The sequence below is a fragment of the Loxodonta africana genome, chromosome 19 (assembly GCF_030014295.1).
Source record: "Loxodonta africana isolate mLoxAfr1 chromosome 19, mLoxAfr1.hap2, whole genome shotgun sequence".
In the NCBI taxonomy this organism is placed as follows: domain Eukaryota; kingdom Metazoa; phylum Chordata; class Mammalia; order Proboscidea; family Elephantidae; genus Loxodonta; species Loxodonta africana.
The window spans coordinates 8,440,707-8,467,689 of NC_087360.1; the positions used below are offsets into that span (position 1 = coordinate 8,440,707).

General features: G+C 48.5%; 1 protein-coding gene across 12 annotated transcripts in view; it reads left to right on the forward strand.

Annotated features, from left to right (window-relative positions):
• KDM2B (lysine demethylase 2B) overlaps positions 1-26,245 on the forward strand; it is a 155,779-nt gene extending 129,534 nt beyond the window's left edge. For 9 of the 12 annotated variants that reach the window (XM_064272160.1, XM_010599861.3, XM_023539266.2 and 6 more), the window contains 11 exons: positions 4,028-4,252; positions 13,475-13,618; positions 14,607-14,693; positions 14,844-15,113; positions 15,314-15,427; positions 16,097-16,135; positions 16,234-16,913; positions 17,555-17,718; positions 17,807-17,968; positions 18,953-19,171; positions 25,128-26,245. In XM_064272160.1, the coding sequence (XP_064128230.1) occupies positions 4,028-4,252; positions 13,475-13,618; positions 14,607-14,693; positions 14,844-15,113; positions 15,314-15,427; positions 16,097-16,135; positions 16,234-16,913; positions 17,555-17,718; positions 17,807-17,968; positions 18,953-19,171; positions 25,128-25,309 (2,286 nt within the window). In that variant the 3' untranslated portion in view covers positions 25,310-26,245. The remainder of the gene's footprint in view (positions 1-4,027; positions 4,253-13,474; positions 13,619-14,606; positions 14,694-14,843; positions 15,114-15,313; positions 15,428-16,096; positions 16,136-16,233; positions 16,914-17,554; positions 17,719-17,806; positions 17,969-18,952; positions 19,172-25,127) is intronic. The other 3 variants (XM_010599862.3, XM_023539271.2, XM_023539265.2) reach the window with 1 other exon arrangement.
• The last annotated feature ends 738 nt before the right edge of the window (positions 26,246-26,983 follow it).

The following is a 26,983-nucleotide window of genomic DNA, read 5'->3' on the forward strand; positions in this document are numbered from 1 at the left end:
CATCTAAACAATAATAATTTTTCTGATCCATGGACACGAGGTGTCTTTCCGTTTATTTAGGTTAATCCTGGTAAATTAATCCCAGTAATTTAGAGATGATGGATTGAGGAGGTTCTACTCACGAGTATTCTAAAGGACAGTATCTGTTTTATTGGAGACACTCAGTAAATATTTCTGGAATGAATGAATTAGCCACTCCCATTAAGGGAGACACTTCTGAGTTGCTGATGGAGAAAAGGTGTTAGATAGTAGAACTTCTTTGTGTGGAGTCCATATTTTCTTCACCAGATGGTGCTGAGGATCCTGGGTGGATAAAATCAACAAGTGGCCTTGGGTTTGGGGAGACTGGTTTGTAAGTGAAAATCACCGGATGCCGTGATTCGCTTTGCTGAGAAGAACTTACACTCAAATTAACAAAGAGGCATTCTGGTTTAGTTAAAAAAAAAAAAAAAAAGCGAGGCAAGGATAGGAGAAAATGGAATTGAGATTTGGTGTGTAGACCTTTGGATGTCACATAAAAGAGATTTGGACAGGAGCTTTGTGCCAGAATGAGAGTGCTTTGACTTACTCACCTTCCTTATTATTCCTTTTGTCCCCTGTGTGTCACTGTTTTCCATGGTCCTGCCATCACATGGTTACCTCATGGCTTCTTCAGAATCCTTGTTGGGCTTGTCAGTAGAGACCACCTCCGAGGTTCTGTCTTACCTGTTGGTTTTGTGAGCGTCCTTTATTAGGATTTTGCATTTCAGGTATTTCTCAGTTTGCTCTAGACAAGCCAGCCCGTGGCCAGTTCCTACAAAGGCTGGACAGTGAAGCTACCGGGAGCAAAAGCTCTTGTAGCTTGATTTGGCAGCTGGGTAGAGCGGGCTGAATGGAGGTCTTCGCGAGCAGCAGCTTCTTGCACCTTTTCTTTGGATGCGTTGCTGCTCTCTGTTGTTTTCCAGGATGGATCAGCTGCTGTTGAAATCCAGGCAGATTTGTTTTATCCATAAGTTGGAAAAGTGCTTTGGAAAGCACGATAAGGTGGTCTTGTTTCACAGTCTCATGCGAATTTTATGACTCTAGTGGGGTTGGTCCCACTTTTTACATCCCAAAGACACTGCTCTCGTGGTCAGAGGCTGTTAGTGGTCGTTATATCTGAGTAGAAGGAGGGAGCCATTCTCGGACTCCTGGGATTTTTGAAGTCCTTCTCTAAAGAAGCTAGACCTTAGTATCTCTTGCTTTGAAGTTTGGAATTCCCGCCCGTCTTCTTTGGTTTTGTTCCGTGGAAGCTGTGGCCTGCCTACTCCCTCTACGCCTGACTCAGGGCTTCAGAATCTGGCCACGTCTTTGCCCATTTTTCAGGGCGTTTCACCTGATCTCCCTGAGCCGCATCTGGATCCTTGGGGTTGGCTCAGGGATTTGAAGGATGAGTTGGTAACAGGACATGTAAAAGGGGTAGAATCGAGAGTCTTATGGTCTGGAAAGAGAGAGGGAATCCTTCCTGCCTTCCACTTCCCTGGAAGAGGAAGTACTTCTCTGCACCTTTGGTTGGCGCCCTTCCTTCTAAGGTTGTCTAAGCACTAAGTGTGAGCCTCTTCCAGGGGATTGGGACAGTTTCTTGGATTGAGTAGGGCCCTCACATGTTTTTCAGGTACATCTGCCTTCATTTATGGTGTTAGGAGTGTAGCTCTGCAGTGTAGGGATCTTCAGCTGGCTCAGTGACCTGGGGCAAGTCACTTAATCTCTAGCTTTAGTTCCCTCATCTGCAAAATGGGAACATTAATACATCTTAGAGGGCTGTTACTGGGGAAATGAGGTAAAATCACATGAAAAATGATGGGCACAGTACCTACATGTAGTAGGCACTCAGCAAGTGCCTGCCATCACCCCCATTCTTGAGGTTGTCATCTGTGCTACTGCTGCTTCTTCCTGGTCAACTTGGTCAGCTGTTTTTGTGTTCAGGTCCAGAGTCCCTGTGTGCAATTGTAAAATCCACAAAGCTCTAAACACGGATCATTTCTTTACTATTCATTTGGCAGCAAAACCTGGCCTGAATTGACATGACACTTTATCCTATTTATGCCACTTGGTCTTTGCTGTGGACTGTTAATGTGTGTGACTAGAGGGCGCCACAGGCCTCATTGGAGTGTCTTGTAAGGGCTAGTGAGAAACCCTGTGCTGCTTGAATGAATAGTAACTTGGTGTCAGAGCAGCCCCTTTTCCTGAGGCAGCTGGTCTGTGTGTCAGCACGCCCACGGGCAGCCCTTCAGCCCTGGCCTTGTCTGTCCTCGGGCACCTCCCTCATGGCAGGGCTGATGGTTAGGCAGCCCCACAGGTGAAGGTGGACATGACTGAGCGAGCCTGGGGTCCCTTTGTGGGAGAGGCCAGGCTGGGGGCAGAGGGCTCAAAGACGTGTGCAGGGAAGCCAGGTCCAGCATCTCCTTTCCTCTTTGGAGGGCAGAGCAAGTTGAGCGTGACAAAGTCCCAGAGCAGCAGTGCACTTGAGGTGGGCACTCTAGCTGTCAGGGGTCTGGCGATTTCTGTGTATGCTGCAGGCTGTGGGGAAAACCAGATCCTAGGGAAGAATCACCTTAGGTGTCAGCACCAAAGGGGGGTGGGCGGTGGTGTGTGAACTTGCTAGCTCTCTGCAGGGACCACCACACTGTAGAGGGAATTGATGAGGGGGAGGCTTTAACCAGGGAGGCAGGTGGATGGTTTTTCTCCCCTGTGGTGTGGAGGTGTTGTGGGAGATGGGGATATGGAAGGAGGACCCTCTCCACTGTTGCTGTGCATAGTAGCAGTAACCTCTGAACACACAGGTCAGCAAAAGGATGTTGCGTAGAATTTTGATTAGGGAGCCAAGTGTGACCAAAAACTGAAACCTTGTGACTGAGGTTGTTCAATGAGCCGAAAAGGGCCCTAAGCCTTATATGTCAATTAGATCACATCAAGGGGTGAGTAAATTGTCTCCCTGACAGTGGGACTAACCAATTTTCAGCAAACTTCAGAAAAGATGTTTCAGACAAGATGAATTCTACCATCCTAGACCTTCCACTTCAGATTCTAGGGTAACGGGGGATCTAGGGGGACGGGTCCACCAGCAGCTTGTCTAGGCACTCCACCACGGATCCTGGGTGTGTAAGAGGCTCGGGGCCGGTGGCCAGGATGTAGGTGCCACAGGACAGGAACCATGCTGTCTCAGTCACTGTTTAGGATTTAGTACCGCTTTCTGTTTACGTAGGTCCCTGGGTGGCACAGGCGGCTTGCATTTGACTACTGACCTAAAGCTTGTGGTTTGAACCTTCCCAGCAGTGCCACAGAAGAAAGGCCTGGTGACCTGCTTCCATAAACATTATGGCCAAGAAAAGCCTATGGAGCAGTTCTGTAACGTGTTGGATTGCCATGAGTCAGAATCAGCTCAATGGCAATAAGTGTTTTGGTTTTCTGTTCACCTTCCTGCTGCTCTTCCTGAGTCACAGGGAACAAGGAGTTTGGAGCCAACTTAGGGAAGGTCTCAGAAGTCAAGGGACCTTGGAGTTAAATCTCATTCTCCCTGGGTTGGTGATGCCACAAATATTTGTCGTGCCAGACAGTCGTCTAGAGATGCAGTGGTGGACAAGATGCCCTGGTCACTGCCCTCCTGTGTTCCTGTCTCAGAGGGAGCAGACCATTATGACAGATGTGCTGCGATGGCACCCAGGGGAGGGCCCGGACCCAGTGCAGGATGACTGGGGGGAGAGTTCTAGAAGAAAGCAGAGTGTGAACTGGGTCCTGAGCCGTGAGGCCCCTGCCCAGTGGAGTGGAAGGGGTTGACGTTCTTGCAGAGGGGCAGGGCCAGCTGGGGAAGCTCGAGTGGCACCGCCTGGCTGGCAGCAGGTGAGGCCAGAGGCCAGCAGAGCCTCACCCTGTGACGTGGAGCACAGGGGGGCACACGAGGGCCTTATGCCAGGTCACACTGTGGGCAGAAGCAGGGCTCATGCTCTGGAATAAGGTCTGGCCCCCCTTGCAGCCTCCCATTTCACCAGTGCTATCTGTTCCTTTGCAGAACCGGGCGGTGGGTCGGCCCAAGGGGAAGCTGGGCCCGGCCTCCGCGGTGAAGTTGGCTGCTAACCGGACCACGGCGGGAGCTCGCCGGCGCCGGACGCGATGCCGCAAGTGCGAGGCCTGCCTGCGGACGGAGTGCGGCGAGTGCCACTTCTGCAAGGACATGAAGAAGTTCGGGGGCCCCGGGCGGATGAAGCAGAGCTGCATCATGCGGCAGTGCATCGCGGTGAGCGCGTAGCCGGCACCCCAGTGCTGGGGTTGGGGGGACCCCTGGGAGTGGAGGTGGGAGCTCTTCCACCCTGCAGAACCCTGGGCTGCCTCTTACTCCAGATATCGCTCCTCTCAGTGTTAGACCTGGGTGTTCATCCACTTAAAGAAAACTGGGACTGCGGACCATCTGAGGGTGCTCCCTTGTGGGAAGGTGGGGATTTGGGTGGGTGCTATTCCCAGATCCCTCCGTGCAGCACTCGGTCAGCCCTGCCATGTGTTCAGGCTTCTTTTCCTTCACAGCCTGGTGGCCTCACGACTTCTTCCTTCCTGAGATGGCCACATACTTTGAAGTCCTCTGCCATTAAAGATGTCAGGCAGCCTGTCCTGTCTGTGACCCCATTGCCAACATTTAATTCGGGGCCCTCCCTTCCTTCCTGCCCTGTCTTCAAAGTCAGAGGTCTGAGTGGAAGGTCAGGGCCTCTCCTGAGGGGCTACCCAGAGCAGCAGGGATGATTTATGGTGCCTCCCAGCCCCTCCAGCCTGCCTCACCTCCGGCGGGGGTAGTGTCACAAGCCTTGCTCTCAGACAGGGTCACGGGTGCAGGCTTTGGTGTTGGTAGCTTGGAATGGTCCTTGGTTTACGCATGAGTCTCCCCTATTCATGGACTTAAGCAGAGCCCCACCCATACGCTCTGCCTTCTGTAGGGAGCTGCTCGCAGGGTCCAGTGATCCTCCTGTAGGAGCAGTGATCTCTCTCTGCCCTGGAAAATCAGGCTGGGCTGGAGGGGCAGGATTCTTCAGTCCTGGGGTACCCCGCTCCTCCAGAGGCCTTTCTCCCTGGCTGCTGATTCCCCTCCAAGCCCAAGGTCCCTTCTCCTCCCACCACACACACACTGATTGGACTGTGGTTTTCAGTACCTATGCCCCAGGCTATTTGCATGGACTTCAGGGGATCTGTGAGCCCCCTAAAGTGAAATCTGGGTATTTGTGCATGTATGTGTATGTGTTTTGGGTTTTTTTTTTTTTGAGAGGGTCCATGTGGCCGTTGAATTTGGTCAGGATTTAAGAGAGGTTGTCTGTTGGGCCTGGTGGTTCTGAAGACAGTCTCACCTAAAAGTTAACACCTTGGCAGTGAACCCAGGATTATCTTCCACTTTGGCTTCCTTGCCCCACCCTCCGCCCCCCCACCCCTGTCATTCCCTGAGACATTCCTCCCCTTCCCCAGAGCCATGTGGTTCCTGCCTCTTCTCTTCTATGATCCCTCTGCCAGGCTGAGCCATCACCACCTTGAGTTTGGGACACTATAACGACTGCCTGGCTGGTCTTTATGGTCTCTCGCAGCCCCACTGTGCTGGGCATCTGCTCTGACCGCATCGCATGCACCCTTGCCACTCTCCGGCGTGGTGAGTGTTGGTTGAGGAAAGCTCACTTTGGTGTGGGCCTCCTCTCCCCAACCTGCTGTGGCTTCCAGATGCCAGCTCTGTTACCCTCCGGTCCTTCTACTTTGTTGAGGACTTCCTTCCACATTGTACCCACTTATGACATATGCAAGTCCATCTCTATCCATTTTCTGGGCCCTTCTCTCTCTCTCTTTTTAAATAAGCTCCCTTTTTTTTTTTATTTTTTATTAAAGAAGTTCTAGATTTACAGAAAAATTGCAATGATAGTACAGAGAGTTTCTATATACCCTGCACCCCATTTCCCCTGTTATTAGTATATTAGTGTTTTTACAAACCAACAGTGATATGTGGTTATTAACTGAGGTCCCATACTTTATTCATATTTCCTTAGTTTTTCCTGATGTCCATTTTCTGTCCCAGGATCTCATCTAGGATCCCACATTTCGTTTAGTTTTCATGTGTCCTTAGGCTCCTCTTGGCTGTGACAGCTTCTCAGACTTTCCTTGTTTTTGACAACCTTGGTAGAAATTTTTTTTTTCATTTGTGGGAGAATATATATAACCTAAAATTTATAGTTTCAACCATGTTTCAGTATGCAGTTTAGTGACATTACTTATATTTACAAGGTTGTACAAATGTACCCACTGTCATTGAGTCAATTCTTAACTCATAGTGACCCTATAGGACAGAGTAGAACTGCCCTGTAGAGTTTTCAAGTCTGTAAATCTTTATGGAAGCAGGCTGCCACATCTTTTCTCCTGAGGAGCAGCTGGTGGATTCGAACTGCTGACCTTTTGGTTAGCAACCAAGTGCTTCAGCGCACCACCAGGGCTCCTTTGTGCAACCGTAGCCACTATTTCCAAAACTTTTTTTAATCACTCCAAATAAAAACTCTGTACCCCTTAAGCAGTAAGTCCCAGTCCCCCTGCCCATAGCCTCTGGTTACCACTAATCTATTTTTGTCTCTGTGCATTTGCCTGTCCTAGATATTACATGGAAGTGGGGTTATATAGTATTTGCCCTTTTGCGCCTGGCTTATTGCACTCAGCTGCCCTCTCTCTTGCTGTGCCAAAGCCTCCCTTTTCCCATAAGCAGGCTGAGCCCTCCCCTTTGCTTCTTGTCTCTGTGCAGCTCCTCCATAGACTTCCTCCCCTTCCACTTCCCTTCCAGCCTTGGCTTCTCATAAGCCCAGGCCTGGGTTTCCGTACCGCCCCCCTGCCCCCGCCCGGATCTCTGCAGTAGCCTCTGCTCTGCTTCTCCTTCTCACCATGTCACCTGTTTCAGAGCCATCACCCCACCCCTCATCAGGGACCGTCTCCTGCCTACCTGGTGCCCTCACCTGCCACACTCCAGCCTCACCCTGCTGCTGCTGTGTCCCATGCTCTCTTCCCTGCCCTGGTCGTGTCGGTCTCCACTGTTGGAGGTCCCTTCTGCCTTCCCACTGCCCATTTCTCCGTCTCTGTAAGAACCTAAATTCCTTGTCCCCTGAGTCCTCCAGAAATCAGTCTCTGCTGCTTCTGATTTTAACACTTGAGCATGACGCTGCCATGTTTTCCTTGGGTTTTAGTGAGTTATGCCTTTGTTTTCCCAAATACCTGGAGGGAGTAGCTGTCTTCCTCATTGCTATATCCCTCTCAGTACCTTGTCCCATGCTTTTTAGATGTTCATTAGGTATCTGTTGAGTGGATGATGTCTCTCTTACCTTCACTGTTCTATGCGTTTGGGTTCAAATTTTTGTGCCATTTTGTGGAGACTTTTCCACTTAGCAGTAGAATGGATATGCCAGCTTATCTGAAGCACCCCTAAAACATTTTAACAAAAATTTACTGTGTGCTCAGTCTGTGTTTGTTTCGTTGCTGTCACATCAGCCCGACCCATGGCAACCTCATGCACATAGTTGGTCCAGTTGAACCATTGTGATCCATAGGGTTTTCACTGGCCGCTTTTTTTCAGAAGTAGATTGCCATGTCTTACTGGGGACTGTAGTAGGTACTGGGAGGCAGGGCATGTACTGTGAGTAGGCAAGGATAAGTCTTAACTGGCACCTGTTCTCAAGGGGCTTATGGTCTAGTACATTAGTTCTCAAAGTTGTGGTCTCAGGATCCCTTTATACTCTTAGAAATTATGAAGATTCCCAAAGAACTTTTTTTTATGTGAGTTATTGTTGTTAGGTGCCATCGAACCAGTTCTGACTCATAGCAAACCCTATGTACAACAGAATGAAGCACTGCCCGGTCCGTTGCCATCCTCACAGTCTTGTTATCTTTAAACCCCATTGTTGCAGCCACTGTGTCAGTCCATCTCATTGATGGTCTCCCTCCTTTTCGCTGACCCTGTACTTTACCAAGCATAATGTCCTTCACCAGGGAGTGATCCCTCCTGACAACATGTCCAAAGTATATGAAATGTAGCCTCACCATCCTTGCCTCTAAGGAGCATTCTGTTTGTACTTCTTCTGAGACAGATTTGTTTGTTCTCTTGGCAGTCCATGGCATATTCAGTATTCTCCAACACCACAATTCAAAAGCGTCAATTCTTCTGCGGTATTCTTTTTTCATCATCCAGCTTTCACATGCATGGGAAGCAATTGAAAACATCGTGGCTTGGGTCAGGTGCACCTTAGTCTTCAGGGTGACATCTTTGCTTTTCAACACTTGGAAGAGGTCTTTTGCAGCAGGTTCGCCCAATGCAACGCGTCTTTTGATTTTTTGACTGCTGCTTCCGTGGGTGTTGATAATGGATCCAAGTAAAATGAAATCCTTGATGTCAGTTTTTTCCCCATTTATCATGATGTTGCTTATTGGTCCAGTTGTGAGGATTTTTGTTTTCTTTGTGTTGAGGTGTAATCCATCCTGAAGGCTGTAGTCTTTGATCTTCATCAGTAAGTGCTTCAAGTCCTCTTCACTTTCAGCAAGCAAGATTGTGTCATCTGCATAACGCAGGTTGTTCCTCAGTCTTCCTCCAATCCTGATGATGGCTTTGTTCTTCTTCATACAGTCCAGCTTCTTGGATTATTTGCTCACCATACAGATTGAATAGGTATGGTGAAAGAATACAACCCTGACACGCACCTTTCCTAACTTTAAACCACGCAGTATCCCCTTGTTCTGTTTGAATGACTTCCTCTTGATTTACATACTTGTTCCTCACGAGACAATTAAGTATTCTGGAATTCCCATTCTTTGCAGTGTTATTCATAATTTATTATGATCCACACAGTCGAATGCCTTTGCATAGTCAGTAAAACACAGGTAAACGTCTTTCTGCTATTCTCTGCTTTCAACCAGGATCCATCTGACATCAGCAGTGATATCCCTGGTCACGCGTCCTCTTCTGAATCTGGCTTGAATTTCTGGCAGTTCCCTGTCAGTACACTGCTGCAGCCGCTTTTGAATGATCTTCAGCAAAATTTTACTTGTGCATGATATTAATGATATTGTTGGATAATTTCCGTATTCGGTGGGATCACCTTTCTTGGGCATAGGCGTAAAATAGACTCCTCAGTTGGTTGGCCAGGTAGCTGTCTTCCAAATTTCTTGGCATAGATGAGTGAATACTTCTAGTGCTTCATCGGTTTGTTGAAACATCTCAATTGGTATTCCGTCAATTCTTGGAGCTTTGTTTTTCATCAGTGCCTTAAGTGCAGCTTGAACTTCTTCCTTTAGTACCATCGGCTCCTGCTTATATGGTACCTCTTGAGATGGTTGAGCGTCATCCAATTCTTTTTGGTATAATGACTCTTGTGTATTCCTTCCACTTTCTTTTGATGCTTCCTGTGTCGTTTAATATTTTCCCTGTAGAATCCTTCAGTATTAAAACTTGAGGCTTGAATTTGTTTTTTCAGTTCCCTCATCTTGAGAAATGCTGAGCATATTCTTCCCTTTTGGTTTTCTAACTCCAGGTCTTTTCACGTGTCATCATAATACTTTGTCTTCTCGAGCCACCCTTTGAAATCTTCTGTTCAGCTCTTTTCCTTCATCATTTTTTCCTTTTGCTTTAGGTACGCCCATGTTCAAGTTTCAGAGTCTCTTCTGACATACGTTTAGGTGTTTTCTTCTCTCTTGTCTTTTTAATAACTTCTTGCTTTCTTCATGTATGATATCCTTCAACAACTCGTCTGGTCTTCCATCATTGATGTTCAGCTCATCAAACCTATTCTTGTGATGGTTCTAAATTCAAATGGGTTACTCAGGGTAGTACTTTGGCTCTTGTCGACTTGTTCCAATTTTCTTCAGTTTCAAATTGAACTTGCATATGAGCAGTTGATGGTCTGTTCCACAGTTGGCACCTGGCCTTGTTCTGACTGATAATATCGAGCTTTTCCATAGTCTCTTCCCACAGATGTAGTCGATTTGATTCCTGTATATCCCATCTGGCGTGATCGACATGTATAGTCGCTATTTACGTTGATGAAAAAAAAGGCATTTGCAATGAAGAAGTCGTTGGTCTTGCAGAATTCTGTCATGAGATCTCTGGCATTGTTTCTGTCACCAAGGCTGTATTTTCCAATTACAGATCCTTCTTGTTTCCAACTTTGGCGTTCCAATCTCCAGTAATTAACAGTGCATCCTGATTTTATGTTCAGTCAATTTGAGACTGCAGAAGTTGGTAAAAATCTTCAATTTTTTCATCTTTGGCCTTAGTGGTTGGTGTGTAAATTTGAATAATAGTATTAATTGGCCTTCCGTGTAGATGTGTGAATATTATCCTATCACCGACTCCTTTGTACTTCAGGACAGATCTCGAAATGTTCTTTTTGATGAGGAATGCAACGCCATGCCTCTTCAAGTTGCCATTCCTGGCATAGGAGACCATGTGATTGTCCAATTCAGAATGGCCGGTACCAGTCCGTATCAGCTCCCTAATGCCTGGAATATTAATGTTTATGCATTCCATTTCATCTTTCACGACTTGCAATTTTCCTAGATTCGTACTTCGTGCATTCCAGGTTCCAATTATTAATATATGTTTGCAGCTGTTGCTCCTTGTTTTGAGTCGTACCACATCAGCAAATGAAGGTCCCAAAAGCTTGTCGCCATCCACATCATTAAGGTTGACTCTACCTTGAGGAGGCGGCTCTTCCCCAGTTGTCTTTGAAGTGCCTTCCAACCTGAGGGGCTCATCTTCCAGCACTATATAAAACAGTGTTCTGCTGCTGTTCATAAGGTTTTCACTGGCTTAATCTTTTCAGAAATAGACTGCCGGGTCCTTTTTCCTTGTTTATCTTAGTCTGGAAGCTCAGCTGAAACCTGTCTGCCACGGGTGACCCTGCTGGTATTTGAATACTGGTGGCATAGCTTCCAGCATCACAGCAACACGAAAGCCCCCACAGTACGACATACTGACAGACACGGGGATGTGGGCTATAAATATTGTATTAAAAATTAAAACCAAGAAATGTAAGAGATATTTTTAGTTTGCTTTAAAGTAACAGGAAACCCACTACATATTAACATAAATAATGTGTTTTTATGAAAAAGAGTTATATTTTCCAAAAAAAATTAGTAAGAAAAATGTTTTATGTTTTTACAAATTTAATTTGGTTCATTAGAAGAAAGCTGGATTTTCATATCTGATTCCATATTCAATCTGTTGTGGTATGTTGTTTTGGTGGAAATATATGAGGGAAATTTGACCTCACACCAATATATAGTTGGGAAAACCAAAAACCCATTGCCATCGAGTCGATTCCGACTCATAGCGATCCTATGGGACAGAGTAGAGCTGCCCCAGAGAGCTTCCAAGGAGCGCCTGGTGGATTTGGTTAGCAGGCATAGCACTTAACCACTGCGCCACCAGGGTTTCCAGTCAGGAGAAGGAGGAGTGTCCTAACAGCCTTTTCAGGTAATTGTGGATAGTTTTTGATACTCTACCGGAACTCGACAGGTAACAGTCTCTTAAAGCTTAGTTGCCATATAGACTCTGAAATTGCATCGGTCAGCTTTCCGTGCCATTACGTTAAATCCACTCATCTCTTTTGCCCTCGGAATCGCTCATTTACTCACGCGTGATCTCGTAGCGTCATGCATTGGTTATTTGAAAAACATCGACTCAAAAGAGTTGGATTTTCCAAATATTGGCATATCGAATATTATATCAGAAAGATCTTTAGGTATCGGGAACCTGCCCAGTTTGTGTTGACTAATGTAAGTTTTCCAAAATCCTAATTCTATTTTGGAAACTTAAATTTTATCATTTGTAACAAATGCTGTCAGTTGTTTTCCTAGAAGTGACAGGCTCACTTCTTTCATCTTTAAGTAAGAAAATATCTGCCCAGTACTCAGGTTTCCATGGTTTTTTGTTTTTTTTCCTTATGGGACTTGAGTTTTTTTTTTTTTAATAATTTTTTTGTGGTGAAATATATATAGGAAAACATTTGTCATTTCCAACGTTTTTCCATGTACAGTTAAGTGACGCTAGTCATGCTCATCGTGCTGTGCAGTCATCACCATTGCATGTTTCTCAGCTTTTTCATCACTCTTAACAGAAGCTCAGTGCCCTGTAAGCACCGCCCCCCCAATTCCCCCCTCGCCCCTTGTAACCACTAATACACTTTGGTCTCTGTGCATTTGCTTATTCAAGGTATTTTATATTAAGCGGGATCATAAAATATTTGTCCTTTTATGTTTGACTTCTTTCACCTGGCATCCTGTTTTCAGAGTTTGTCCGTAGCATGTGTCAGAACTTTTTCTCTTTAGGGCTGAGTAATATTCCGTTGTGTGTCTATGCCACGTTTTATCCATTCATCTGTTAATGGGGTTGGTGGTTTCCACCTTTTGGCTATCATGAGCAGTGCTGCAGTGAACACTGGTGTACAAGTATTCATTTGAGCTCCTGCTTTCAGTTCTCTTGGGTATATACCTGGGAATGGAATTTCTACATCAGGTGGTAATTCTCTGTTTACATAACTGATTTTTCTACTGGTCATTCTTTTGGGTAAAAATGATGTTCTCTGAAGAAAGTGGTTGTTCAGCTCACAGCTGAGTCACACCAGTGCTTTTGTTTTGTCTGTCACCAAAAGTCCTTTACGCACACTTTCTGTTTTGTCATACAGAATGGTAAAAGGATGTGTACTCAAGGTTGAGATTGTAATAAACTTAGTAATTTTTACTGTTTAATCAAAGACATTCTTAAGCAAAACGTGGCACTTTTTGTATATGTGGCAGTAATCCCGTGACAACTAGTCACGGTGCTGAGATGCTGAGGTGCTGCGCTGTCCGGCTCTGCACCAGTGGTGTGGTATCAACACATCGAAAAGGAAAAGGACGTCCGGATGTCTTACTGTTATTCTGGAGATAGCTTTGACCTCGCAGACCTCCCTGAAAAGGGGCCTACGAACTATACCTCAATACCTGCTCGTTTGGGGGTTCCCTCTGAGGTGCAGCCTCTGCCTACCTGGATCTTGGCCTGGCTCACTCCCTGCCTTCTTTCATGTCACCTGAGTGAGGTCGTCCGTGACCCCCGATTCACAGTAAACCTCCTTCCTATCGCTCCCTCCTTGTCCCTTGTCAGCATCCCACATACAGTGCTATGATATCAGTTTTGATGTGCCGTCCTTCCTTTGTCTGTCTGTCTCCCTCCACGCTCAGGATGGAAGGGATTTGGGTCTCGCTAGTTCATTGCTATATTCTTAGCACTTAAGATAGAACCTGGCACAAGAGGTGGTAGCCCAGGAAGTACATGAACGGATGGGTGGGTAGATGCGTGGGTGGATATGTAGTGCTGCTGCCACTTCTCTGGCATTCTCTGGCGGGCCTGAGGAGAGCAGTTCTCCCCTGGACCTGTGTTCCCAGTGGGTCTGTACCCTGCCGCATGCTGACTCTGCCCCCCGCCCTCCAGCCTGTGCTGCCCCACACCGCCGTGTGCCTTGTGTGTGGCGAGGCTGGGAAGGAAGACACGGTGGAAGAGGAAGAAGGCAAGTTCAACCTCATGCTCATGGAGTGCTCAATCTGCAATGAGATCATCCACCCCGGATGCCTGAAGGTGAGTGGCACCTGGGCCTCTGGTGGTGCTGATGCTGGGGAGGGGGTCTTAGACTCCCTCCCTGGAGACCGCTGGTAAGGACGTGGGGACGTCAGGTAGCTTGGTGAGTTCCAGGAGGACCCCTGAGTCTGGGGGATTCCTAGTGTCAGGTGATAAATCCAGGGTGAGGAGGGTCTGGAGTAGCTCAGAGCTTCTGCCCAAGTCTGCGAGGGAATGAACACGTCTATGCACCTAGCTGCCGATGCATCAACTGCAGAGAGCGTCCAAAGACAGAGAATGCTGTGTCTTGCATTCAAGACTGGGCCAGAGGGAGAGACTCAGGTGGTTGGCTGCTCACTGGAGCCTGCCTTGGGGCTTCTGGGAGAACAGGCGTCTGGGACAGGGGAGGGCAGGTTGTGAAACAACAGGTGGCTGCATTCCTGTTCCTTTGTGCTGGGAACCTGTTCTCTTGGTGTGCCCGGGGCAGGGTTCCCTTCTCCACCTTCTGGTGACCTCTAGGCTGGACCTGCCTGACCTAGGCAGCGGGTCCTACCATTTGGGAACAAGACCCCTCTGGGCTGTGCCTTCTGTCCCAGGGACACAGCATTATACATGGCGATTGACCTGCGTACCTTAGGAGAGTCAGGGTAGGTGTGCCCACAGTGATCTCCGCGTCTGACTAAGCAGTGTGCTGCGTGTTCTCTGTGCGTCTGGCCCTGTCTTTGCAAAGCCCTAGTGAGCTAGGTGACCAAGGGATTTGCCCAGGATTGCAGAGTGAGTTAAGTGCAATATCAGGGTCTGAACTCTGGTCTGACTACAGAGCCCCTAGTCTTGCCCAGCTCTCTGCTGCTCTTTCTTTTTTTTTTGGCCAACAGTGACATGGAAATGGCATTTGGCAGGGAGTATTGCTGTTCCTGGCCGATGGGGCCTCACAGAGACCTGCATGCCCACGAAGCCAGGGCTCCCTCGCCACCCTGCCAGCTTGTTGACTCCTGTGTGTCCTTTGCAGATTAAGGAGTCAGAGGGTGTGGTCAACGATGAGCTTCCAAACTGCTGGGAGTGTCCAAAATGCAACCACGCTGGCAAGACCGGGAAAGTGAGTGCTGGGCTCCAGGTCCCTGGGTCAGCAGGGAGGCAGGCCCTGGCCTGTGCCGGGCTGTTGGGCTGGTGGGGGCAGCAGACTCAGGGTGTGACGGGGGGGACAGGTCCATAGATATACAGTTGGTTTGTTCCTTCTCTCTTTTTGGCCTACAAGCAAAAGCGTGGCCCAGGCTTTAAGTATGCCTCAAACCTGCCCGGCTCCCTGCTCAAAGAGCAGAAGATGAACCGGGACAACAAGGAAGGGCAGGAGCCTGCCAAGCGGAGGAGCGAGTGTGAGGAGGCACCCCGGCGCAGATCAGACGAGCACCCTAAGAAGGTGCCCCCGGATGGCATCCTGCGCCGAAAGCCTGATGATGTGCACCTGAGGAGGAAGCGGAAATACGAGAAGCCCCAGGAGCTGAGTGGACGCAAGCGAGTATGGACTGAAAGGAGCCTGGTGGGGAGGGGGTAGCCTTGCTGGTTGTGGGATGCAGGGTGGGTGGCAGGGGTGGCAGCGGGCAGAACTCGGGATCCTGGCCTCGTGCTGCCCTGAGCAGGTCACATCCATCCCGAGAGCCCGGCCCAGGTGACAGGAGGGAACAATCAGCGAGTCACTCCTCTTCCCACCCCCTTTAGGCCTCGACGCTTCCAACGTCCCCCGGTTCTTCCTCTCACCTTTCGCCGAGGCCCCCTCTAGGCAGCAGCCTCAGCCCCTGGTGGAGATCCAGTCTCACTTACTTCCAGCAGCAGGTGCTCCCACCCACCCCACCCTCCTTAGCCCTGGGGACTTGCGAGTCCTGGACTGTACCCCCTCATTGGACCACAAGTCCCTTGGCGGCAGAATCTCCTGAGGCACCTATTCACCGAAGATTTCCAGGCTTCAGGCCCTGCTCTCTGAGGCTGGTTCTGGCGTGGGGCCTGGGAAGCTCTTTGTGTGATAGGTGCTGGGCCGGTTGGGATCAGAAGCTGACACTGCCCACGAGAAGCCCTGTGATCTAGGGCACCTCAGGACCTGGCCGGCCCTGCTCCGCCCACCAGTCCTTCCCACCATCAGCCACCAGGTGGCGCCCGGCTTTCTCCTCCCAGTGGTCTAGCCATTAAGGTTTGACTGGGAATGCCTAAAGGCCCTGGAACTGGCTCCAGAGCCAAATGGGAGACACCAAATCTCTGGGTCTGCCGGGGTGGGAGGTCGGTAGGGGTGGGACCAGTTCAACTGTACTCCAACTTCCCAGCTGCTTTCTTGAAACCAGCAGCCAACCCTCCCCATCTGATAGTCAGATGTGAGGAAGAGGGGGCTCTGTGGAGGCTTCCCTTCCACCCCTACTGTTGAGACTGGGATTCCTGGTGGGCTGGGTATAGAGGGGACCAGACTCCAGGAACTCTAGGAGCAAGCTCTGCATCTTTTCTTTCCTGTGACAGCTAAAATCTGGCAAAGAAGATAAGCTTTTCAGGAAAAAGGTACTGTCTCCCCTTCCCCTCCCTGAGCCCTAGGTCCTGTGGCAGAGGGTCAGGAGGGCCCCAGTCCTGAGGGGCTCACCCCCCATCTCTTCCCCCAGCGGCGGTCCTGGAAGAACGCGGAGGACCGAATGGCTCTAGCCAACAAACCGCTCCGGCGCTTCAAGCAGGAGCCAGAGGATGACCTGCCTGAGGCACCCCCCAAGTCCAGGGAGAGTGACCACTCACGCTCCAGCTCACCCACGGCTGGGCCCAGCACCGAGGGCACGGAGGGCCCCGAGGAGAAGAAGAAGGTGAAGATGCGCCGGAAACGGCGGCTTCCCAACAAGGAGCTGAGTAAGGAGCTGAGCAAGGAGCTAAACCAAGAGATCCAGAAGACAGAGAACAGCCTGGCCAATGAGAACCACCAGCCCATCAAATCCGAGCCCGAGAGCGAGAACGAGGAGCCCAAGCGCCCCCTGGGCTTCTGTGAGCGCCCCCACCGCTTCAGCAAGGGCCTCAACGGCACACCCCGGGAGCTGCGGCACCAGCTGGGCCCGGGCCTCCGGAGCCCGCCCCGCGTCATCTCCCGGCCCCCGCCCTCTGTGTCCCCGCCCAAGTGCATCCAGATGGAGCGGCACGTGATCCGGCCGCCCCCCATCAGCCCCCCACCAGACTCGCTGCCCCTGGATGACGGGGCGGCCCATGTCATGCACAGGGAGGTGTGGATGGCCGTCTTCAGCTACCTCAGCCACCCAGACCTGTGTGTCTGCATGCGGGTCTGCAGGACTTGGAACCGCTGGTGAGCAGGGTGCTGGCTGCTTTCTCACATGTGGGTTGGTCCAGGTTGGGGTTCTGGGTTCAAGGCTTAGACTGTGTGGTGCATGTATCCCCGTGCCCCACCCGTGTAGCCACAGCAGATGTAATGTGTCACTCGTGGCCTGCTCCACTGGCCTCACAACACCTTTATTACCCTCCATAAAGAGTCCCAGGTGGCCACGGCAGTCAGGCCAGGCTGGTCTTGTGAGAGGAGAGCACCTACTTGCCTTTCTGGACCTAGCTTCTTGGAAGATGCACTAAGGCCCAGATGAGCCTTGTGTTACAGATTTTGCCTGGGTTAGGAGCAGGACCTTTTGCTATCGATGTAATTAATCCCAGCTTTGATATTCATGAGCTTTCTGGTCTTGGTCAGGTCAAGCAGCCTTATCTGTGAACACAGAGTGATGTCTTCCTCACAGGGTGGGTTTGTGATATGGCACATAGAGGCCCAGCAGGCACACAGTACAACTTGATGGGGACTTTGCTGCTGCCTTCATGGGAGCTTGTGGTGGCAGAGGAGGGGTTGGAGGGCTGAGCTTGGTGGGTGGGAGAGAGTTACCACAGCCATATGGGGCCTCCAGATATGCCCCACACCTGACAGCCCCCTCCCACTGGCTGGCCCAGGTGCTGCGATAAGCGGTTGTGGACCCGCATCGACCTGAACCACTGCAAGTCCATCACACCCCTGATGCTGAGTGGCATCATTCGGCGCCAGCCTGTCTCCCTGGACCTCAGCTGGACCAACATCTCCAAGAAGCAGCTGAGCTGGCTCATCAACCGGCTCCCTGGTGAGCCCTCGGCTGGACCCCAAATGAGTCATGTGGGGCCGAGGCCAGGGGGCAGTGCCTGACCTGCCACCCCCTCCCTGTCACCCAGGGCTCCGAGACCTGGTGCTGTCTGGCTGCTCATGGATCGCAGTCTCGGCCCTCTGCAGCTCCAGCTGTCCACTGCTCCGGACCCTGGATGTGCAGTGGGTGGAAGGACTCAAGGACGCCCAGATGCGGGATCTCCTGTCCCCTCCCACGGATAACAGGCCAGGTGAGTGGCCTGGCTGGGCTAGGCCCTGGGGGTCATTCGGGGGAGCTGTGGCCGGGCAATGTGGTTTGATCTGACCACAGACGCCATCTGGTGCCTTCCCTGGCTGTGAAGTCCTTGACTAGTCCTTTTCCCAAGAACACAGGGATGAGTGTGGGCTGCTGTGTTCTCAGTCAGCCTCGGATTCTATGGGCATCCGTTAGGAGGGAGCACAGGCTCCTTTGGCTCCCCCGAGACCCCACTCTGCATGCACCAGGCACTGAGATCAGCATGGCTAGACAGGGCTCACAGGATGATGGAGCCCTCCTAGGTCAAGTGCCGGGACTGTCACTCCTTGCCAACAGCTTCATTGAGTGAGGAGTGTAACCCAGAGACACCAGGCCATTTCTCCTCCCACTGGGGGCTCAGTGTTTCTTGATCTTTGGATTTTTCGAGGGACTCTACTAGTTGCCCCCAAGTCAGTTCCAACTCATGGTAACACCATGTGTGTCAGTAGAACTGTATTTCATAGGGTTTTGGATGGCTATGATTTTTCAGGGAAATCCTGGTGGCATAGTAGTTAAGTGCTATGGCTGCTAACCAAAAAGGTGGCAGTTCGAATCCATCAGGCGCTCCTTGGAAACTCTATGGGGCAGTTCCACTCTGTCCTATAGGATTGCCGTGAGCCGGAATCAACTCGACGGCAACGGGTTTGGTTTTTTGTTTTTTTAGACCTTTCAGAAGTAGATCACCAGGCCTTTATTCCAAGGCACTGCTGGATGGTTAACATTTGAACACTTTAACCCCTTGTACCACTCAGAGACTCAGGAAACCTGAAAATCTTCTGATTTTTAAAAGTTGGAACTAGTTTTGATTTCTGGGGAACACTATGGCTAAACAGAATTCAAGTGTTGCATCTAGCCGGTAGGTCTTTTGAGGGCCATGTCTGTCTAACCACATCTTCCTTGTCAGGGTGACATGTTGCCACTCCCCGTCTTGTCCTACCAGGTCAGATGGACAATCGAAGCAAGCTCCGGAACATCGTGGAGCTGCGCCTGGCAGGCCTGGACATCACGGACGCCTCTCTGCGGCTCATCATCCGCCACATGCCCCTGCTGTCCAAGCTCCACCTCAGTTACTGTAACCACGTCACTGACCAGTCTATCAATCTGCTCACCGCCGTGGGTACCACCACCCGAGACTCCTTAACAGAAATCAACCTGTCAGGTGAGTGGGGGCCTCCTGCCTGGTATGCCCAGCTACCTGGAGGGTGGGGAGCTTCACACTGAATGGAAATGAGTGGCCTCTGTGCTCTGGATGGTGTTCAGTGCTAGGAGAGACCAGAGGGCCAGAGAGCCATGCAGCCTAGTCTACATCAGACAAGTAATAAGTTACTGTTGGATCTGTAATGACTGCTACAAAAAAGTGCTAGCAGCATGAGGACACAACTGGTTCCGGACCCAAAATGAGGGGCAGGGAAGGGTTCCTGAGGTAGCAATGAATGAGCTGGCGCCTGGTGGCCATGCGGGGGCTGGGGACGGGATGCAAGGCCAGTTCACACAGGCTCGAATGACGTGGCTGTGCGTGTGCGCCTGACCCGTAATGTCAAGGGGACTCTGTCGTTGGAGGAAACAGAAAATCCCAGGTCTTTCCATTGTTGCTTTGTGTCCGTCGCACTCTTCAGAATCCCCAAGCCCCTCTGCTTGCTGAGGGGCTGGAGAGGATATTAAGAACTCAGGGCATAGTGTGTGGCGAGGTGGGCAGAGGCAGCATTTTTTTAGCTTAGGGAGGTCGGGATAGGCTATGTGAGATTTCGATAAGGCAGACAAAAAAACTGTGATTTGCTTCTAGAAATTACCAAGTAATAAAGGACACCCTTGCTAACTTAATTACATTTTGACTCAGTCGAATTATGATATTGTGCTTTGTCAGGGTTCACATGTTTAATCATTTGCCGCTTTTTGAATCCCACATTCGTGTCTGAGTGATACTGTTCAGCCAACCATGCTGCATCGTGGGAAGTTTGGATGGTAGGAGAATGAGGGTTCCTCTTCTTTCCTTCCACTATAGGACATTTAAAAACAAATAATAGTAATAATAGCTGATCCTTCCATGGCACTTACTGTGTCCCAGGCCCTGTTCTCTAAGTACTTCCTGTGCATTAATTCCTTTTATTATATTCTAATTTAGTTACTTGTGACATGTAGCAGAGACACCAGTACCAATTCCATCCCTGGTGCAGTCCATGACGTGGAGTGTGTGTAAATAACCGTGTGTATTTTGTTTTCTACCACACAATCCATCCAGCTCTCCTTTTTATCTCAGTACAGACAATCTCTGCATTCTTGTTAAGAGTGTGAGGCTTATCAGAGTATGTTTCTATACCCAGGCTCTTCTAGGTTCTTTGAGGTTTTTTTTATTTACTTTCTTCTCCCTCCCATCCATATAACTTAGTTGAGTGATGATAAGTCTGTCCAGAAAACGATGATAGACATGTTTCAGGATCCTTGGACTTGGTTGAAGGATCAGGGCTAGTGACAAAATGAAGTTGCAGTTGTCTACTTTTGTTATTTGGGCTGAACTTCATTCTAGAAATATTTGTTGGGTGCCCAAGGCAGTCCCTTGCCTTACCCTCCCCATTCCCCATGATTCTCACCCCCTGAGGCAACCACTTTAAACTCGCTAGATCTTTCTTCCAGTATTTACCTCCATATTTCCAAATAGCAAGCCTAAGCTGCTGTTCTTCATTTCTTTTTTCTGTTTAGACATTGTATATTTGTTTATTTTCTACTACAGACCATGAAGATTTAATACTGTATATCTCCTGTTTTCCCTTTTGCTTTCTTCATCTTTACAATTTTAATTGTCATAGTTTTTTTTTAAGTTACTACCATTTATCCTATTATGCCCATGTAAATATTGTTCACCGTCGAGCCAAATATCAATACTATGACTTTGTTTCCTTTCTTGCACAGTTTGTTTTCTGGAGTTAACAGTTGCCTCACTTTTGCTTGCTTAGTTTTCTGAGCAATCTCTACAATAGGATTGAATCCTCCTTCCAGCTCCACATTCAAATTCACCAGGTACCAGCCAGTTTTGTGTGAGACCTCTCTCCTGGTCTCTTCCCGGCCTCCTTTCTGTTCTGCCTTCTGGACTCCTTCACCCGTTCGAGAGCAGCATCCTGGGACTGCCTTCCTCTGCCATCTGGAGGTTCCCTTTACCTCTGTCTTGTGTTGGATTCTCTCCTTGATCTCATATCAGTTTTAGGGAGGCAGTGGTGGCTTACTCTTTCACTTTGGTGGGTGACATCCTCTAAACCTTGTGTGTCTGACCCTGTGTTTATCGTACCTCACCTTTACTTGATGGTGTAGAACTCTAGTGTGGGAACCACATTTCTGCAGAAATCGGGAGGCATTGCCCCACTGTCTTTTGCCTTCCAGAGACGAAGGCCGTTTTGTTTTCATCCTTCAGTGAATCAATTTCTGTTTGAACGTTGGCAGGAAGATTTCTTCAGCTCTAATTTTCCAACATTTTCGGTGAGGAGCCTTGCAGGGAGTCCGTGGTGTCCATCGTGCCAAGTGCTCGCATGAGCCCTTTGAGCTGGAGATCTGTGTCCTTCAGTTTTGAGGAATTTTCTTGAATTAATGTCCTAATTTCCTCCCCTTCTGGTTTCTCCTTCTGGACTTAATCTTCTAACTTTCTTTTCTGTTTTCCACCTAGTTGTCTTTTTGCTCTGTTTTCTGAGTTTTCCTCCACAGCCCTTCATTGCACCCACACGTGAAGTTTTCACGTGTGCTCTTACCAGGTCAGGCCATGCGAAATTGCAGTGTATGTTGCTGAAAGACAGTCATGTGATCCAACCTAGTATTTTTAATTTTATAAGTTGTATTTTGTTCTCTGAGTTTGTGCCAGGTGGCCTGCTCTTGTTTTCTTGTGTCCAGAGATTATTCTACCTGTGAATGGTAAGGATACTTCTGTGTGTTTCTTCTCCTACGTGGTCCCTGTTTCCATCTGTTGGATTAGTGGTCTTCACAGGAGACTCACGATGGACAGAAGTCAATGCTTCCCTGCCCATGCCCTCTGAAAGTGAGGCCCTGGGAGGTGATGGGAAGCACTGTGCACATGCGGGGAGCCTAATGCTGTGGACACAGTGGTTGAGTGGTCTGTGCAGGTCGTCTCTAGGAGAATTGCTGACGTCATCGTCTTTAGGTCTTGTACCGATATCACTGCTTGGCCTGGGCTCGCTCTCTTCAGAGTTGTCTTTGGCAAGCAGCTTTGGTTAGAAGCCCCCTCACCCCCCTACTTGAGGGTCCCAGCCAGAGTTCTTCTGGTGAAAACCCTTCCATCAAGGGAGCTGGAGAGAAAGGAGGGCTTTGCCATGGAGTGTCCTTGGTCCCCGGGCCTGGAAGACAGTTTTCCACTTTTTGGCTTCAGAGTTCCTGCAGCTGGTTCCGCAGACCTTTGTAACCAGCCTGCCTCCCCTACGCCATGAGCAGGCTGTCCCATCCCTGATGGACGGTGTGGTCTGGTCACATGGCCACTGTGGTCTGTCAGGCAGTGTGGGGACTTCTGAAGCTATTTGAGGATCCGTGCTCTCATCCAAGGAAAAGGTCTATTCAATGTGGGGGCCAAAACGGCAATAGTAAAGAGTGAAAAGCAAAACACATCTGTGGAAGTAAGTGTATTTTATCCTATGTTGGCAAAATCCCTAATGTACTTGAGCTTAGAATGAAGCAAATGTTGCATTTTGGGGTCATGATTTTTCTGAACGAATTTTGTGATAGCATTGTACAGCATCCTCATTTTTCTGCAGTAAGATTGTAAGAGGGCCAGCCATTTGGGGGGAAATATTGGAGGGATTAGTTAGATTAAAGGATGCTGTTGGAAAAACCTAATTTGTTATCTTTTTTTTTTTTTAATTGTGGTAGAAGTATATATAACAAAACATTTGCTGTTTCAACCATTTTTACTTATACAAATCAGTGATGTTAATTACATACATTATGTCGTACAACCATCACCACTGTCCGTTTCCAAATTTTTCCATCACCCTTAACAGAAACTCAGTGCCCCCTAAGCAGTGATTCCCTCCTTCCCTCTCCCTCCCACCCCTGAGAAGCACTAATAAACTTTGGTCTCTGTACATGTGCGTGTTCTAGATAGTTCATGTAAGTGGGATCATATAACATTTGTCCTTTTTTAACTATTTTCACTCAGCATTGTGTTTTCAAGGTCCATCCATGTCATAGCATGTATTAGAACTTCACTTTTCTTTGTGGCTCATTTTCTGTTGTATTTATGTACCACATTTTGTTTATCCGTTCATCTGTTGATGGACATTTAGGCTGTTGCTACCTTTTGGCTATTGTGAATAGTGCTGCAGTGAACATTGGTGTACAAGTATCTGTTTGCATTCCTGCTTTCAGTTCTTTTGGGTATATACCTAGGAGTAGATTGCTTGGATCATATGATCTGTTTAATTTTTGAGGAACTACCAAACTGTTTTCCACAGTGGCTGCACCATTTTATTTTACATTTCTACCAGCAATGGAGGAATGTTTCAGTTTCCCCACATCCTTGCTGATATTAGCCACCCTAATGGGAGTGAGGAGCCCTGATGATGCAGTGGTTAAGAGCTCGTTTGTTAACCAAAAGGTCGGCAGTTCGAATCCACCAGCCACTCCTTGGAAACCCTGCGGGGCGGTTCTACTCCGTCCTATAGGGTTTCCATGAGTTGGACTTGACGACTTGATGGCAGTGGGAGTGAAGGGGGCGTCTCATTGTGGTTTTGATTTGTATCTGCCTAATAAACTCATGATGTTAAGCATGTGCTCGTTGGCCATTTGTGTGTTTTCTTTGATGAAATGTCTGTTTAGGTCTTTTACCCATTTTTTAAATTGGGCTGTTTGTTAAGTTCTAGGATGTATCTTTTGAAGCATCTGTTTTTGTCTGCATCCTTGTTCATTTTCTCTTCTTCTGTTACCTAATTGTCCAGTCATCATTTTTTAGTGGCTATGGGTATTATTCAGTTTTCCAACATTATTTGTTCCAAGTTTATAAAATCCTGGTGCCATCATGAGACTGTTACATTTACACTATCTGAAATTTACGTCCAAGAATTTGTGAGTATCTGTGTAAAAATTTTGTGCAGACCCAAGGAGATGGCTTGAAGGGGCTAGTTCTACAAAAGCGTCCAGTTTATTATTGACTGGTGTTGGGCTTTGACTCGTACTTCCTCACGCCAACCACCTGCTGACCTGCAAGGACTCCGATGACATTAGATAGCACAGGTTCTTACCCATTGTCTCAGCTTGCCTCGCTGTTTCTATTCCTGCTCCACTGACTGGAAAAATGAAAGTGCGGATGCTAGTGATGCTAGGCAAAGGCCTGACATTGATACCCCGGGAGGAAGTTAGGAATCACTAGTCTGGCCCAGAGCAGTGACCCCAAGTTTCAGTTGGATGCTGAGTGGCATTTCAGCCAGTTGACTGGATTCAGTTCTAAGAGTACGACAGAAGAAAAGTACAAGTTGACAGAAGCCCACAGTCAGACAGTGAGTCCACAGCGGAGGGGCTGCTGGAGGAGTCTGTGTTCTGTTCTGCTTTTGGTAGACAGAACCTCTCCAGCTCTCTGCTTAGGATTCAGGTAGAACACCCAGGAATGAGGTCAGGAGAAAATGCCCATGGGCCAGAAAGCGTGATGAAGGGACAGGTTGCGAGATGCCCCTGCAGTTGTTCTGACTGAGCCACTCTCTCGGGGGATTTATCTGCAGGAAATAAGCAGCTAGGTGTGCACTGATGCACAGAGAGAAATGTTCATACAGAGAGAAATGTGCATCGGTAGTATACCAGATGGAAAAGCAAGCTGTTTAACCACATTGCATGTGATCCTGTCTTTGTTTTTTTAAAAAAAAAAAAGCCAGGTAGGGAGACCTACGTATAAAACGTGGTTTTCTCTTGCGACCGTCTGAAAGTTTTTCAGGCATATCTTAGTCTTTATAATTGGTAGATGAAACTACCCCTGTTTGGAGAAGAGAGCTTTTAAACACCTGCCGTTTTCTTGAGGGCAGTGGGGGCTTGAATGCTTCAGAGCTGTGTCCCGTTCTCGAACGCTGAGCGCCTGGGATTTGGGGGCCTTTGGGCTCCGCACTGTCTCACCGCACATTGTTTCCTCGTCCCTGCAGACTGCAATAAGGTCACTGATCAGTGCCTGTCCTTCTTCAAACGCTGTGGAAATATCTGTCACATTGACCTAAGGTACTGCAAGCAAGTCACCAAGGAAGGCTGTGAGCAGTTCATAGCTGAAATGTCTGTGAGTGTCCAGTTTGGGCAAGTGGAAGAAAAACTCCTGCAAAAACTGAGTTAGTCCAAGGTCAAGTATGTAAATACTGGGCAGGTGGGGGGAGGGAGATGGTGCGGGAGGGGGAAAGACTTTACAAAAAAAGGAGGGATTTTATTTTCATTTGGAACACGGAACAATGAACCACGGGAACGATTCCATTTTGCAAGTCTTGCCAAGGAAAAAGCTGTCCCACCAGCCACTTCTGGAATGAGTGAGCCAGACCCTTTCCTTGGGTCTTTCTGAACCGTGACTGCACTGCTTTCTGGACCATTTCTATGGCGGCCTTGAGCAAGAAGACATTCCCATCGGTGGAGGATGGGCTCTGGAGAACTTGTCTCATTTTAGCATGAGCTTAGGAGTCTTTGGTGGTGGCGTTTGGTTTTCTGTTTTTGGACACCTCATTCCCGACATCTCTGAGGCTCCTGGTGTCCTCGTAAAGTGGACCACACACCACATCTCTGCCGCCGTCTCAACACATTTTTTTGTTTGGTTTTGTTACATCTTACGTTACGCAGAACTATTTTTGTACAAATTGTTTAAAAGTTATTTATGCCAAGGTTTGAATGCATAGCAATGTTTTTATTGTTTGGAGATTGCCAACTTTCATGGTTTCCTCAAGGTAGGAGAGAACTTCACCTGAACTTCATCGACAGACGTCCCGGATCTGACAAAGTGGGCTGGACCTTCCATTCCAGAGCATGTTTAACTGGAGGTTGGGAGTCTGCTTTGGATGGCCAGAAGTTACATAAGCATGTTGTGGAATTATGTAAATTATAGTTGAAGTAAGACACTCTGCCAAGTTTTCTCTGTATAGAGTTCACCTTTTTCTCAAGATTTTAAAATTCGGACTTCAGCCTTTGCACTCAGGAGGGTTTCGCTCCAGCATGAGCTCTTGTACTGTCTAGATCTAATTTATACGGTGAATCAAGAAGTAGAATAAATGACCCAACATAGCCTTTCTTTTCCTGTTTTCTCTCCTTTGAAGTGTGAGTTGAGTTCTCGGTTAAGGTTTATAACATGGCCCTTTCCTCATTGTAACAGTACGCATTCCTAAGTGCCATTGTTGTGAGGTGGTGTTTTCCTAGACCTCCCCTGATGCGGTTTTACCTTTGTTGACTTTGTATAAACAGTTGTACAAAAAAATCATTCTTGGACTTGGAGCGTTTCTGTTCTGGGGGTAGACTGTATGTTTAATTGGAAAGCCCCAAGTAGTAGGGTCTCAGCACTGGAATATGTTGTTTTGAGGCGAAACAGTCTGTGGTTTTTCATTCACTTGAGAAATGCGGTGGCCCTTGGAACATTTTTTTTCTTTATCCCTCTTTAGAAAGAGACCTTACTATTTGTGGCTCCTGAAGGCAGTGGAAAGAACTGCTCTGACAGCGCCCATGTGTAGGGCTGTAGGGCTCACATACAGACTCCCTCCAGGGGCAGGTGGCTCACACCTGTCCAAAAAACAACTTGCTAGGCCATTTGGCCTTACTCATAGGCTGAAAGGATCCCACTGTGGGAAGAGGGACATTTCCTCAACCTCCCCTGGAGGCTGTGCTCTGGTAGCCTCAGGCTGGGAGGAAGCACTTGATGGTGAGGAAACGTCCCAGATGGGAGACACAAACCAGTGAGAAGTCATTTTAGACCACAGAATTTTTTTTAAAAGATAGTGCCCTGCCACCTGTCATTTTGAAGATGGAAAAAATAACC